A 17,026-nucleotide genomic window follows, 5' to 3' on the forward strand; every position below is an offset into this window, starting at 1 on the left:
TTTTCACATTTCTACATTGACTCGTCAGCCATACTCTCCACTGACACCAACCTGAAACCTTCTTCTTCTTGCGAAGGCAGGAAGACACATATCTCTCCAGCTCTCGAAGAGTAGAGGGCTTGAGCGTTTCAAAGTCAATCTCAATCTCGTCAGGGTTCGAGTTCTTAAGCGAGGGCTCTCTGGACTGGATAATATGCACTACACGACCAAGTTTGTCACCAGGTAGCTTGTTGATGTCCAAGCTTAGCTGCCTCTTCTCCTCATACGTCATGGGCTTGCACTTTTCACCTGGAACTGATGACCCTGCTGCTCCTAGATCATCTTCCAGGCCGGGAACAGGCTGAACGTTGGCGGGATGAATGCTTTTCATCCCCTCTTTTTTACTGTTTGGGCAAACATGATACAGTGGTGAACTTAAGGAGTATTTTTCAAGTGGTCCAGCATTTCACCTGGAATTATCATAATATTATATATTATAAAGTATGAAGTATGAGACTGATTTTAGGAACCTACCTGGGTTTCTTCTTAGGAATAACCTCTTTGTTGTTACTGTTACTGGTCTTGGTCCTTTTTGACACCTGTGAAATCGGTAGAGTATCCTGGATCTCATCCACAAGGCCAGACATGCCTTTCTTCTTATGCTTGTCTTTCTTCTCTTTCTTTTCCTTCTCTTTTCTCTTTGGTTTGCTGGCTTGTGGCTGAGAGAGGGCGGCAAGCTGTTCATGGACAGCCTTCAACTGCACCGAGACAAGAGAGCAGCTTTAATTTAACGGTAACAGCTGATGTGATAGAAAGTCTGAAGGTTTTCTGCTCACTGACCTGCTCCTGGAGCTCTGCCAGCCTCTGAGCTCTCTCCTCTTCAGAGTCGTCTGTTGAGGACTCAGACTCTGAGGACGAGTCACTGGAGCTGTCGGACGAGGAAGCGACGTGGCCCAAAGGAGGCTGGGGCTTAACAGGGGCCGGATGGTGAAGTGTAGGTGTTGGGGCAGAAACAAGAGGCTTTATCTCGGGCTCATCTGGCATCTTGGCAAAACGCATCTCAAAGACATCCTGTAAAATGTAAAGAAACAAGCTGAGCAAAATGGATGCAGTGTCCATGATGTCCAAATAACAGAATTAGAGAACAAGAACAAAGAAGTAAAGAGCTGTTAGCTCTCTTCTTAAGAGTTATGCTACTGCGTCAAAGTGACGGCCTACCTACGCCAATGTTGTGACGCCGTCGTGAACCCTCGGAACTTGTCGTCACAGTGCAATTCAGCGCCAGAGCGGTAGGGGGTCGCATCCCTCTAGTTGATTCGCTTCTGGCTTTTCCGGTCACAGCTGGTTTAATTTTCATCATTTGGACTGTTTATTTCATTTCATTAAGTTTTAAAAAAATTATTGTGGGAAAGTAACACCTTAGATTGAGAATATGTGGTCAGTTTATCCAAATACCGCCTATTTGGAAATCTGTTCCGACGTTGTCGGAGATGAGAGAAGCCACAGATAAAGCAGCTAGCATGTAGCACCTAGCAGCTGTGAATACAGACGTGATCGCCGGTCAACATGCATCGTCATCCCAGGGGAGAGAGCGATCCAATGAACTGATCTGCAGCTCTTTGGAGAATTAACTCTGACTGATAGAAATCCTTTGGTTAGATAAATGTTGTTTTTTGACTTGTGTCCCTACCAAGCTAAAACCAATCACAGCGCTCTCTGTCTGCACTGGGTTACAATTCTTTGGAGGTGCACGTCAACCTACAGCGTAGGATACGGAGAGACCACTGCGCCGTAGGTAAGCCGTCAATTTGATGCAGTAGCATAACTCAGGATTTAGTGTGAAGACTTCCATGTTAGCTGACACTAACTTCTTCACACCCAGTTTCTGTATCTCTTATATAAATAGTGTAAAATGAATGCCGATGTTACATAACACGTACCTGTAGCTTGCGTGCCATAGAGACCACCTCATGGTCCGGTGGATTATATTTGTAGCAGTTGGAAAACATTAATCGCACATCTGCAGCAAACTCCTGGGGTTCCCGGTATTGCCTGTTCTCCAGCTTGGCCTATTAAACCCATCAAGAACATGAATTACTGTGATGTTACTTCTACTGAAAACAATATCCCGCTGACAAATTCAGCAGGTTTCCCACACCTTGATGGTACTGAGGTCCATTGGGTGTTTAATGATGTCGTGGTAGTCATGTAGGCCCAGTGCATCCACATCGACAGGTCTGTAGAACGGCCAGGCGTAAGCAGCATGTTTCTTGGACAGCATGTCTCGGACTAGACTAGCACAGTATCCCAGCTGATCTTGTGGTCTGGGGCTGTGACCACCACTTGGCCCCAAGCCCATAACTATTTGATGCTGGGAGTCTGGCACGTCCTTTTTCATCACTTTGGTGGGGCGGGTGCTCTCCCGTCTGGGCAACGTCTTCCCAGACTTGGACTCTGCTGGGGAAGACTCGCTCAGTTGGTCGTTTGCTGTAGGCGTCGTAGTGTCTGCTTTTCTTTTCTGGCTCTTTCTTTGCTGGATAGTGTTGAAAAAAGAAACAGACCCATGGATGTATGATTGGACAGAGAGCACAAAATGTAACCACAGTCACAGAGTCACTTCCACTCACTTTGGTCATAGTTATGGGGTTCTGCAATAATGGGGCACACTGGATGGACGTTGGGGGCAGGGAGGTCTGCGCTGGGGGGGGCACAGAAGTCATGATGGGAATTTGAGGGGCACAATCTGAACCCAAGGAATAGGGAGCCCCAAGCTGTGGTGCGTGGCTGGGTAACATCGGGGGAAGGTGGGACGGCAGGGCCTGCATCAGAGGCTGGGGAGGTAGTGAAGGCGGGCCCTGCACCGGTCCTCTGGTCTGTGGTACCGCTGAGAGGTTCAACAAACCCCTCGTTTGAGGAGTTGTAGACGAAGAATCAATTATGCCCCCTGGTTTCAAGCTGAGACCTTGATAAGAGAACAACACACTTACTAACAGTTAGCTGCATGAAGACGTACAGGCCATACATGATGACGTGAAGGAGTACGTCACGTACCTCCTTCTCTCCGACCGCGGCCACGGCCTTTCCCTGTCATGACAACAATTTCGATTTCTTCCTGAGGCATCTCTGAGACCTTCTGGAGGAAGGCCTTTTCAAGAGCCTCTGCCATTAAGACAATGTCATCTCCAGGCTGCAGGGTGAGACAAAAACACCTCAGCAAAGTAAAGTCATTCCAGAGTCCGTAATAAAAGTTCAGTTCTGCAAGTACATTACCTTGTTGTATATGTAGCAGTTGGTAAACATGGTGTTGAAGTCTTGGATACATTCTTGAGCATTCAAGTAGTAACTGTTCTCAAGCCTTTTCTTGATTGTTCCCATGTCCATAGGAGTTTTGATTATTGTGTAGTAGTCCTGAAAATAGGTTACACCATTCATCATCATTTCTCTCTATGGGTGAGATCAAGAGATTCAAGTATTAGACTGAAAGAAACACCGCCACACACTTAATGCAGTGTTACATCACCTGTTCATCCAGTTCAGACCTAAGATCGCAGCAACTTGCATCTACGTGCATTCACTTGCAACAGTCCAGTTTACGCTGAGGCAGCGAGCGGCGTCCGCTCATTGCAACCTCACGTAAACCACAGCAATGGGTGCGAGTCGACAAGCCGTAACTCAGAACAGCACAAATAACACAGCTGTGCTTTAACAGGATTCATCAGCGCATTCTTCTTGTCCCGTATACGTCACACAGTCACGGGTCAAGGACGTTAGCAGCAGTCTGTCATATCTGTGACTGAACAGGTACAGGTGCCAAGGTGCAACTCTGTCTGCAACTGTTCCGTTGCGCCTCGAATCTTTGGTCTGGACTGGCCTTTGGGCTTTTGCCTTACAATCATCAGACAATGCTGAAAACATACTGTATTAAGGCAAGGATGTAATCTGAACGTAATGTTTGAGATGTGGGGTACTAGTACTCACAGGCAGATTCAGCTTGATTGCGTCCACTGGTGCATGAAAGGGCCAGGCAAACTGGTGCTTCCACAAGGCCTTCACCACCACCTTGAGCAGGTACTGTAGCTGATTGGTCTGGCGCTTGGGCCTCTCGGGATTGATGCACTCTGGGGCTGCGGGATTGCCCATTTGCTGGGCCTGCCCCTGGCTGCTGCTGCTACTGCCGGACATCTGTGCTGCATCCAGGCCGTCCCCCATTCTAACAGGGTTGGGCATGGGCTCAGGCCCCGGAATGGGAGCAGGAGCTGGCACAGGGGCAGGGGTAGTGGTGTTGGCAGTACACCAGTTCAGTCTTGGCCCCGGCACAGACTCCACTGACAGAGCACCACTGATCCCATTGCACTCCTCGCTGGACTCTCTGGAGGAGAAAAGTCAGTATGTGTGTTTACTATCATGTCTGCAAACACGACACCTAATAATTCAATACTTTTTTCATTAGAGCACCAACGCAGATGTATGCAGAAGCTGTGTTAATGACTGTGTAGTCTAAAGGGTTCACAGTTTTTCTGTTAGAATGTGGAGTGCTATACAATAGAGCCTTGAGCACACATAGACAAGCTACAGACCAACAAAACCAGGAAAATTCTACATTCAAACATCAAAAACCTTTTCAAATGACTTTTTTAAAATATTGGTGGACAAAAGGTGCTAATATACTTCATACGGTCCAGTGTGTTGTAAAAGGGTGATATAAAAAACATAGCAGGACAACAATAGCCAAGACCCATAACTAACAACCTCATCATGAAAATTCACTCTTTAATTTGCACAAACATTATGATATAAATTTCCACTGAAACAAAACACCAAAACTAAAATAAAAAATATTTCTCCTCCCTTTTACTTCATTTTTTGAAAACAAAAACAAAAACAAAACCCAACAAAATACATATTGTTTTACACATGTTTGTGTCTACAGTATGTGTGCAGGAACTGATGCTACAGAAAATGTGTCATTAGCACAGATATGAGAGATATACAAGTATATATATGTATATGAGATATATAAATGAACACCTACAGTTTTAATTTAGAGGGTTATATATTTTCCTGTATCAGAATCATCTGTTTTATATCTAAATACCTCCACTAAGGAGGAAGTATCATACAAGTAGTATAGTAGAAAACTACTATTTCTGGAACTGGGTCATCACTACATTGAGGTTAACTGTACTGTAATTGTAAGTCAATTGTTGAGGTCTACATTTGGCCCTAGTGTGCTTGTGTTCGTAAGTGAACCTGGTGGGTGAGTGAATTACACTTGTCTTCGAACCTGAGGGTGTTTAATCACAGTGTTGGTGGATGGGGGTGCAGAGTATGGTCATCCGGTAACAGGAACTGTGTGTTCCACTACACAGCACTAAGCCCTACATAATATCTTCTCTCAGGAAGGCAGGGACATCACATTCAAGATCGACACAAAACCAACAAGCTAAAAATAATTGGTTTAAATTCTAAATGAAAGACTTTGACCATATGGTTCAGTTCTCCACTGATGAGAACGGAAAGTCTTGAAATATCACACACTGCACCTCCACAGCCTTAAATACACACCACTGTATGGATCTGTGACTAATCACATTCATGATGAGTCATTTTCTGCGAAGAAGGAAGCAGTTGTGCACCACATGATTGCGGTCTTGGCCCGCCTGAAGCAGTCAAACAGACTGGTGGATTTGGCTAACTGACCGTTCCATTGAATAACACATCAGAGACACAACACATAAACAAGTACCAGCCACAAATGGTAGCTTATCGACTGTAAACAAAGCCATTTAATGATAAAACCCCAAAAGCACAAAACCTGTCAATGCCACAGGCAACTAAAGGGGCCATAGGCCAATTAAATGATGGGAAAAACACTGAAATATTCTTAACTTTGGAGACTGCAAAATAAATCCAATTATTATTCAGTTTCTTGTACCAGCCACCTTCAGGCTGTTTTCCGATATGACTTTCCCATTTGCACATGCAGCACCACAGGACACAATGTCAATCACCTTCTCACTGTAAATACTCTGTTTGGCCTTGGGACTGGGGGGCTGGAGGGAACTTCAGCTTCTTGTCACTTCATAATTTGATCATAAGCAACAAAGTGCTCAGGTTCTCTGTTCTTTCCCACAGTGGCTGATTGATGATCTCCGTCCATGGAGTTAGACATGGTCATTTGTGTCTCCATGTAAGTGAGAATTCTTCATTAACTATACTCATTTATAACAGCTTGCTCTATATTAAATACAATGTACATATGATCTCTGACACACACTGACATTTGCATGGAACTCTAAAAATCATGTGTTCTAAGTTATTAATTATAAAATTAATACCTAAATAAGCCAAGACTATATAGAAACAAATTCGTATGTAGATATTGTACATATCTATCTATGCGGTCACAGATACACTACTACTGGTAAAATGTTTGGACACAGTTTCTCATTCACATGAATCAGAGACACCTTTGTCTGGCAGTGGATATCTAAATCTTACAAATGTCAGTACACTTACAAATCAGAATACGAATTGGTGTATTTACAAAGCTAATCACTAAAACATTTTAAACATTTGCAGATATCTGTACACATTTACAAACCTAAATACACATTTAAGATTATTCATTTACACTTTCACAAACCCAATTCTACACACAGAGATCGAGGGGGAAAAAAAACTCACCACTCACATTTTCAAATGGTTTAACTATCTAAATGGCCCCGTGTCCTTAAACGATTGGAGTCAGCTCACAACTGGACAGGCTTTAAAGAGTTCACAGCTATAGAATTGGTTCCAATTCTTCTCAAGTGGCCACTTTTGATTGAATCTCTCTTTAGGCCAATCAATGTTTCAGAGGCGGGGAAGCTCACTACGGATATTCTCTTCCAAGAGGTAACATTGGAGGAACATTGCAATATTGGAAGAAATAAATACTGGTATACATGTCAAAAAAGTTGTGGTGACAGTATAATGACATAAGGACATATCACCCCAAATTAACCATGATTAGGAATTTTGCACTTTTTTTGTCCACATGTACCATTGCGAATAAGACTGAAAATTTGTCATGCAGTACAAACATGATAAGGGGCAGGGGTTCAGGAATACAACTACCGGTAGCCAAAATATGAATGTCCATGATTTTGACATGGAATGCTGTCAATTTCATTCTTCTATATATTCCTGACTAAGAGTTTTTTGTGGCCTTGCAAAGCTTGGAACATTTAAAAGAACTGACGGCCTTCAATAACCTGTCCTGGCAGACAATATTACAAGCTTGAAATCTGAACTGTAACAAAACATCCAACATCATACTTGAAACTTTTTAAAAACGTAACACAGTAATTAAAAAATGGCCAAAATACAGGCTCAACGCAGCAGGCCTCCAGTGCATTTATACAACAAAATACATCCTCATAGTGACAGTCACTGACACAAAGGCGTTGCAACAAAGACAAACATGTTAGCTAACATGTTAGAAAATGAAAGGCGATATCATGTGATTTAAACAGAAAGGAGCATAATCTCTTCCTTCAAACATCTGTAGTCCAGATATACGGTGCATCATAACACTTGGGAGAATGACGTACTAAGGTTTCCATTTTGTCCGACAATCAATCCATGCAATCTATTTATATGATTCAGCTGATGCTGGTCAGGCCTGCTGATGCTTGGTGCTACTTAAACTGAGACAATATGCTCAAACACATGGAAGCACAGGTCCAACTCATTACGCTTGTAATGTGCAGGGCAAAACCACACACATCAAACACGCAAATGTCATCAAGTGCACGTTACTAATGGCACATGGCTGTCCTGAGTCTGTTGAGTTCAACTGATACTCATTTTACTAATCTAATTTTAATTCACAAATTTTCAAATTAGTCCATGATTAAATGTTGTCTATAGCCCTGAAGAAACCAGACATTCACTGGGACATTATAAACACGGGATGTGTGATACGTTGCTGACATCAAAACAAGTGATAACAGGGACCATAGTCGTGGGACGTAGCAGTGTCTTCTTCCTTGATGCATCAAGATGCAATGCGTTACTTGCTCCACCAGATTAAGTTTCGACTGAACCATTTCAATGGAGGAGAGATATTCAATGAGTGCTGATATTCAGTACCACAACCATTTGAAACAAACAGTATCGCTCCACTTCACAGCCTTTTTAATGACCGTTAATTAAGGTTTCATCAACTGTCACTTAAGCTATGACAGAGTGCTGGGGCTACATGGAGAAAAACTTTGAAGATAAGATGGCCTTATACAATGCAGAGGTTCAGTGGTGTTGTTCATACAAGAAGAGCAGCTTTACAAACAATACATAAATATGGATAACATGGAGCATCTTGTTTTGTTACTAGGGCAGTTGAAGTTGGTCTGCATAGAGAAATATATAATTTGAGTTTTAAAGGGGATCCATGATTTGTTTCCCTTTGGTCCAAATAGAAGCAAACAGTTGGTACGCTTTAAACTTCAGTTCTGGAGCCAAGGTAAATTTTCCCGTGTCTCGTGAACGTAAACACAGGATGAACTAAAAACTATGAAAGAAGAGCTGAAATGAAGAACAAATACATCAGACAAGCTGGTGAGCTACAGGACAGGAAATGTGCTTCTTCACAACTGAAAAGATGATGTAATCAAATAAATCATTGTAATGAAGAAAATGTGATTTTGGAACTGTGGTTTATAAGAACAGGCTGTGGTTTACAGGAATTGCCTCACGCCTGCAACACAATTGCATCTGTGCTGATATCCAACACACGACCTTGAGAATGATATTGCTTAATTAATGGGATGTTGACTGAACGAAAATTATCGAACTCAAATGCAAGTGCAGTGCCAAACCTGGGTAGTCTATCTTTGTTCATCTTCAAAAAGGTGAGCGTTTCCAGAAGTCTTAAAACAACGAAGAAAAACTTCCACAGAGAGAGAAACGGAAAAGTATACTGAGGGGTCATCCAGGGACGACGACAACAAAGAATGAAATGAAACAAAATGTTCACATAACATTACTGGTGGCAAAGTGCCTACGTACTATGTCAAATCTCACAAAAGGTTGGCTTCACACCTAATTTGTATGTTATGTGTACACAAGCAATGCTGCTTAATGTCTTCTTAACATCACCATTGTTAAAAATATTCTAGGTCACAAGCCAGTCACAAGCACCCTGAACTAATCACACTGTTTCAACGCTATTTTTGGTGATACTTGGTAGATATCTGTGACGTACTGCCCTTATTCACATCAACTTCATCTTGTGCATATTGTAGAAATGAATAATGTAGTGAAAATTGGATTCAAATTGGATTCAATACTTTCTTTTGTCCATAATGTCAGACATGCAACAGATTCACACTCAATGCCAGTAGTTTGGGAAGTCGAAGTCTGACATAAGAACAGTGTTGACATACGACACTGAGTCTGCAGAAGCCACTAAGGCCAATCAAGAAGTCCACTTCCTGCAGCTGCATGTCCTGCATTGCCCCAGGCTCTGGAATAACAGTTGACCTTTGACCTGGACATACATCAACATAGCCTGCAGTGGAATGTTTTCAGGGACCAAAGTGGCTCTGGTTACTAAGGTGGGGGAAGCACACCTCACACCAGGAAGTGTGCTCTCGTGTTCAGCTTCATAGTGACTGACCTACATACAAAGGCAAGAAAACCATAATAGCAAGATGTCTACATCCCCTGTGAAAGTAAACTATTAATCATTCATGTATGAGGGTAGGGTCGTGTTGAGGCAAAAATGGCCACCTGCACATCTCACATGAAGTATCAGATAGTTGGCCTGCATTGTGCCTGAAAGCAAAGGAATCAATAATTAATGGGACCACTATTACATGGCCAAGAACATCACACTATTTGTCTTACCTCATTTAACAAAGCCAACTTTGTCCTATCTTAACTTGGCAGCAGTTCGTTTTTAAATTTATTGTCTAATAATACCCCGATTTGAACGAATTGCATTTATTTTCGGTAAATAGATTATTTACTGTCATGTTCTTGTCATTAGCTTTTCCCTTGTACAATAGTTTTATACATGGAAGATATAAGGGTATCTTAAAACTCTGTAAATGGGCATACCATGAATATGTGACAGAAAAGGTAAGAGGGTACAAAAAGGACACATAACAACCAAATTCCCATGACAAACAGTAACCTATGACTAGCAGAGGGCAGGGAACATGCTACAGAAATCACCATTTAGAATTAGAGCCTTCTTGGCAATATTAACAGCAGAAACACTACACAATAGTAGGACATCCTTGAAATGTTACTTCTACCACTGTCAGCCTTGAACCACGTGTGATTGCTTAGATGACACCTTATCTGAGTCCTATGGAAAAAACACTGATGTTTCTATGCAAACATACAAACAACGCCTAGTATGCATACTATGTTTAAAGTAACCACCCCTGTTCATTCATACTTTTGTGTGTTTACTGTTGTCCTCCTACTTAATTCATTTGTAAGAAATCCCCATGGGTTATTACAACCATTTTGCTCCTCAGTGAGTCAGTGGTGAACAAACTCAGTGATTCAGATAGGCTTACCGTAACTCAAGACAGCCAATAACTGGAAAGAATCATGCCAACTCTTCCGGGGCCATACTTCCAGCTGGTTAGGATAAGCAAGCTAAACTCCGGCGACATTTGTATCGGTCGCCACACACACAACCCCCTTCTTCTTCTCTAGCTCCCCTTCCCCCACACCCCCTTTCTCACCAGGAGGTAAGTTCAGGGCTTCTGGCTGAAATCTGGATAACAATACTATTCTCAACACAGACTGGGAAACACTCATTAAAAACTAGAATGCTGTGCTGCGCCATGTAAGACTAGAGACAGCGGGAACCACATGATACTCCAAGAACCATACCTCCAGGCTGTTGTTTTTTCCTCATGAAGTCCTCTCTTCAGCAGTTCAACATATATTTTGTGCAGCTGACAATATATTTAAATTATGAATTAAAACCCTTTGGTAAGGCTTTAAAATATCACCAACAGATTTGACCACACCAAATAACGTTACCTTTTCACAGAGACTGAATGTGCAATTTTTTCCAGTAGGGCATCCAGTTTTTGAAAATCCAGCAAATCGTTTGACTTGGCATGCATCTTGTAATCCATTTATGAACTCCACTAAGTAGAAAGAGAAGCCACAGATCAAAACAGAGGGTACAAAAGAATTAAGGGTTTGTTTTTCCTTTTCTCTCTTCCAAATCACAGGATATGCTTAATCTTCAGGCTCCACTAGGTAGCCGAAAATCCCACAGAACATGGTGAGTAATCCTTAGTGTAAGTCCAAGCAGTTTGAGGGTGGCTGATCCAAGAAAAAGGCCCGTCCTGGGAAGAGTGGGTCCAGGAGGGGAGGAGAGGCTGAGGAAGCCTCCAGCCGGCAGGCTGTGTTAGCTGTGTGAACCGGTCCTCTCTCTACCCCACCCCCCTCTCAGTAGTACAACGGCCCAGTTGCCAAAGGCTCTTCGCTCCATTGTGTCCTCTTCAGGGCCCCCCAAACGTAAATGAACGTTAGTAAGTGAGAGGTATGCAAGGCAAGAGAGGGGAGAGAGGGCTTCGATAAAATCCAGCAGAGCTTTGTTTGTCTACTCCGCTCTCTCTCCCTCTCTATCACAGGCAGACCAACATGCAGTTGCTCAACAGTAAAAATGGCTCTGCTGCTTCCTCATTCAGCAGAGACTCTGCCCACACACACCCTCCCTCTTTGGCTCTCCACCATGCTTGCTCATTCCACCCCTCCCCTCTTTCCCCATCAATAGCTTGAGGTCCTTGCTCTCTCTCTCTGTTACACCTTTAACACCCCACCCCCTTCCTGTCTTTCCTCTGTCCATTTCATCATGCCCCACCCCCACTCTTCCTTCAGAGTGATCTTGTACATGGCTTCCCCCACCAAGTTAAGAGCTCCTTCATCGACACCCCATTCTCTCCTTAAATACTGCTGATCATACAATATTATTATGCAAAAGAAGCAGCAAATTGCTGAGAAGATTCTCACTCTGAGGTAGGAATATACTGAAATATCTCCGCAGTAGCAGAAATACCAGCAGTCCTAAAAATCATTTAATTCAAGCACAGTCATATTAGTTTCACAGAAATGTCCACTTGAATGACATGCCAAGATGTGAGAAAATATGTGGTTACTTACTGTGGCCCTGTAATCATAAAAATAATAAACTATTTTATTATGTAAAAGAGTAATTATGTAATTATGTGTGCCCAAATGTAAAACAACTCATTTAATGGTACTTGGCAGAGCCACCTTTGTGTATGACGCTGCAAAAAACAACTGTGTTGGGGCAAGTTGCACTTGCTGCAATTTGGTACCTCATAAACCATGAAGCCCCAAGGGCTGATGAAATTAAATTACACTAATTGGCATGTGTAAGACACACACACACACACACACACACACACACACACACACACACACACACACACACACACACACACACACACACACACACACACACACACACACACACACACACACACACACACACTGAGGTCAAGAGGCACCACATAGAATAACTTAGTAAACAAAAGGACATAATATTGAGAAACACAACCATGACATAAAACAGAAGCAATTACACACAGTATGAGACTGAATGGCTGCATGAGAGTGAGACCACCCACTGAGCCTTCCTCTAGAAGAGCAGCCTCCAGTAATTACGTTCATAACAGTACAGTGTTGACCACACTGCAGTGGTGGCAGGAAGTGCAGAAGTTGAAGTCTATTAATCAGCAGGACTAAATTATTTCCAGGACTCATCTGTGAAGCTTAGCTTTCTAGACAAATTGACTACAGCTTTATTTGGCAAAATTAATCAAGAGATATCACTAACAAAGTAAATGACACACACAAAAAGCTCCTCACAATAATTAAGCGGAAAGGAATGTGAGCAACTAAATGCTTACAAAATATTTTGGAGTAATTCACTTTAAATTTGGATGTTAAAAATTAGGAATTTGTACACCTTTGACCACCGATTTCTAATCAGTTCATCCTTCCTCCAAATGGGCATTTGTGCCAGATGTTATGATATTCCCTCCAGGCATCCATGAGATATCATGTTCACAAAAAGAGCATAAGGTGAGGTCAGCAGTGTCGACCTTTGGCATCCAAATACAATCAGATTGTTCCAAATGTCAAAATGGGCATTTGTGTCGAGTTTAAAGAAATTCAAGATGATAAAGACTATTGTCCTTGCAATATCACAGCTATCCATGACACGTCTGCAGTCAGATGTTTTAAGTTCTACACAATAGATGGCAAACCTATGGACTAAACTTGGATCCAACTTTGGCATTCTAACTTTCAAATTTCCTGTCCTAGTTGAGGGAAGAGGAGGTAGCGAAGGCCTCCATCTGCCATGGATCCAAACAAGGTGAGTGCAATGCTCTATGGTGCTCTATATCAATGCTCTATATCTAATACAGCAGCTGCCAGAGTTAAAAGCTCCAACCTATAACATTTCAGAGTGTGCCAAACTGATGGTCCTGTCACCTTAAGGGTGGGGGTAAATTGTATTCAGACATAAGATGGGAGGGAGAGATGATATTCAGGGGGAGTGAAGGACAAGATTTCACACTGATTGGGGGTTGGTCAGAGGGAGAGCCAGTGGTGAGACTGAGATGAGACTGAGCAAAAAAAGTCACTGTGCATCCATTAATCATAAGTGCAGCGGAGAAATCCAGACCTACAGCAACCAGGAGCAGAGGAAAAGCAACAAGCAATTTGACAACTCACTATTGTATAACGTATATGTATATATGCATTCAATGACGCATGAGAAGAAATAGAAGAATGGTAGTAACAGTTTGCTATTTGTACAACTGCAGTTAATACTGTACACGTGATATATTTAGACTTCAGCTTGTCCATATCATGGCTTGGTTGTGACCACGGTACAAAAATGAAGACATTTCATTTACGACTGTGAACTGCTCATGTACAGCATGTACGGTCAGAAGTTATGTCAAGACTTGAGTGGGTTTGAGGGATATTCCTATGTCATTTACCATCGTCTTCATTTTCCAAACTACCATATGACCAACAACATGCATGAGAGAGGCACTGGAGAAGATTCGTTTGCTGCTTTTGGATGATACATTGACTATTAAAAGATCCAATAAATTGTAACAATGGATGCTGTTGGTATACATGTACATTTTTTGAAGACTGAGGACTGAGTTTTGATAGGACATTTTTCTTTAAGAGAATCTTGCAAATGTTTTGAGAGTTATAACTGCCATCAGTTGGAATTTCAGGACAATATTCATATCAATAACCACCCCTGACCCCAAAGGACATACATGTCCTGTGCATCTGATACGTTTTTAATCAGACAGCTTTTGTCTTTAATTTAGTCAATCATATCAAGCCATACATGAGTTAACTGAAAATGATTTGACAGGTGTTGAATTAACCGATTCCTGATTCAGTTACAAAATGCGCCTGAGCCGCAGAGCATCAGCTCATTTTTGGAATGCTAAATAAAAACATGATCTCCCTCACACACTTAATAGTAGATTTTGTTTGCAGTCTCATTTGTCCACAGACAAAAAAATCTTTTCATTCAGAGGTCATTCACAACTAGGCCAAAGATGGTGTTACCATGGCAACTAAACCAGAATGAGCAAAACCAAAAAAAGGCATGATAAAAGAGATTCATTGGACAGAAGGCACAACAAGGTCAGAAAAGCATGATATCTAACACATAATATGATAATGATCAGATAAACAGCCCTAAGTTACCTGTAGTTTGCAGACCTGCAGCTTGCTGGCACTTTTATAAAAAAAAAAAAAAAAAAACTCAACCATTACTTATAAAATGACTGACCATAGCTGTCCAGGTTTGGTTCGTTTACAATTTACCAGGTAACTGTATGCACAATTACCCAATTTCTCCTCTCAGCCTCACAATGTAAACAGTGACACCACCTTTGATACTTCGCAAATGACAAGTACAACTCAATACAGATCAGTAGCTTTAATTTGACAACTTGATAATGGTGCTAGCTTAGACATGGCACAGGTAACCAGCAACAGCCAACAACTTGACAGACCTTATGCAGTCCTAATCAAGGGAGTCTAAGCAGTGAGCACAGGCTGACAAGTAGCGTCACTGACTAGATTTCAATGGTATCACTTTAGCTTTGTGTCTGGCAATTATCAACAATGAAAAGCAAAAAATATGATCCGTAGTACTCAGAAGACAACAGAGCCAGTCCGTTAAATAACGGCCTCTGCATGAGTGATCTGTCTGAGCACACCAGCCGGCTGAATGCCATTGCTTTGTCTATCACGGCTACCAGTATTAGTCGCAAATATACACTACAGACACAAACATAAATCGGGATCATTATAAGATACTGTGAAAAGAGCAATAAATAGCCAGAGTAACTGCTGACTTCCGAGCATCGCCGAGCAGCCAAGATCCTTACGTTAGGCCACAGGACATAGATTCCTGCCTGTTTCGTAATGGACGTCAGCTCGACACACAGCAGACCCCAAACAGAACGATATTGAGGGGGGTTGTACTTAGAATCAATACAACAAGCTTGGGAAATTGAACACTAACTTACACCTTGTGTGTTATTGGGTCAACTGGCTGCATTCTCAACAAAGTGACTATGTCTGAGTGTGCGCCATCATCCCCGTGACGGCGTCACCATCTCCAACAACACAAGACAGTCGACGAGCAAACTAGCATTGGTGCCGCACACGCTGGCCATAACAGCATTCCATGGGTTACCTGTTACACACCTGTGGCTAATAATGAACAAGACCAACACTGAACGTCAGTTAGATGCACAGTTAAAGTGCGGTTATTGTGTCTCATTTTAAAACACTGCCAACTAGCTTTAGCTAGCAAGCCCGCTAACGTTAGCCAGAACAGGCCGCCGTGCAAGTGAGCGGTCTCAGTAGGCGCCGGGTATCAGCGGGTACCTGCTTAGCCTGTGCAATGCTGGAAATGTGTTTTCTTGCTCTCCTCTAACAGGATTTGCTGACACAATATGATCATCAGACTCTTGTTCCAGACAATGGCGTTTACCTGGGTTTATCAGGTTGCCAGGGCGCGCGGGATCTTTCTCTCCGAGGATCATGAACACCTCTCCTTGTCGATGACGTCACGCGTTGGTCTTTCGTTCAGGACGTAAAGAGAGCGTGCCATGGGCTGCAAACTTCAACGTGAGACATACGTTAAATCTCCACACACACACACACACACACACACACACACACAGAAAGGATGTAATGTTAAACGTGCATAGATAGTTTAGATAGAAATTTAATCAATAATTTATTTAATTCATTTTCATAATCACTTTGCCTGTTAGGCAAAATCTGTAGAAATATGGCATTTTACTTAATATCATTAGTAGTATAATTATTATATAATTTCTACCAATGCCATGTATAAACACGGTGTGATTTTGTGGAGAGCATCGGTGGGCACTCTGAAAACCATGGAAGTATAACAATGATTTTAAAGTTGATTTTTTTCTCACATATTACAGATAATTCTTTTATTAATATTGGGTTTATTGTATTGTGTTACTGGAACGATACGGTTGTTGTTAAGGACGAATGCGTCTAAATCACTAAACTGAATCACTAAGCTGAATTCAGGTAATTATTGCAACTAATAAGAAAATGGCCAAAATGTGGTTTACAGCGTCCCTCTGTGGTCAACAACACTGGCAATGTTTTACAAAACGAACGGCACCTGCGAATGGCATCATAATTTAAAACCGTATTTAATCATAGTAACCATAGCAATTGATAAAAAAAGATATATTATATCATGTTGTAACACGTTTGTCAATGTAAATTTGTCTTTTTAAAATATCACGTAAGCAACGCGCATGCGCTGTTGCCTTCTAGTGATTGGACCTTCTGGAAACCCGGAAGTAGTGTGAAGGTCTTTGGTTGTAGTAGGAATTTAGGTAACTGTACGGTGGCAGGCATATATGTCTGTGGTGGCAGGTCTGTAACTGACGCGAAA

The 17,026-nt window shown here is 42.1% G+C and overlaps 1 protein-coding gene across 1 annotated transcript; it reads right to left on the bottom strand.

Moving 5' to 3' along the window:
- Window positions 1-51: 51 nt before the first annotated feature.
- On the bottom strand, window positions 52-11,126 carry LOC144740207 (bromodomain-containing protein 4-like; the record flags this gene model as incomplete). The annotated part of the gene is made up of 10 exons (XM_078623060.1): window positions 11,029-11,126; window positions 3,958-4,348; window positions 3,250-3,387; window positions 3,031-3,166; window positions 2,607-2,941; window positions 2,138-2,512; window positions 1,920-2,048; window positions 820-1,050; window positions 514-737; window positions 52-383 (listed from the first exon to the last, which is right to left on the bottom strand). Coding segments are annotated over exons 1-10 (2,389 nt in total), but the record flags the coding sequence as incomplete, so codon positions are not given.
- Between the last annotated feature and the right edge of the window lie 5,900 nt (window positions 11,127-17,026).

This window comes from Lampetra planeri, unplaced genomic scaffold, assembly GCF_965212315.1.
Source record: "Lampetra planeri unplaced genomic scaffold, kcLamPlan1.2.h2 scaffold_1965, whole genome shotgun sequence".
Taxonomy (NCBI): domain Eukaryota; kingdom Metazoa; phylum Chordata; class Hyperoartia; order Petromyzontiformes; family Petromyzontidae; genus Lampetra; species Lampetra planeri.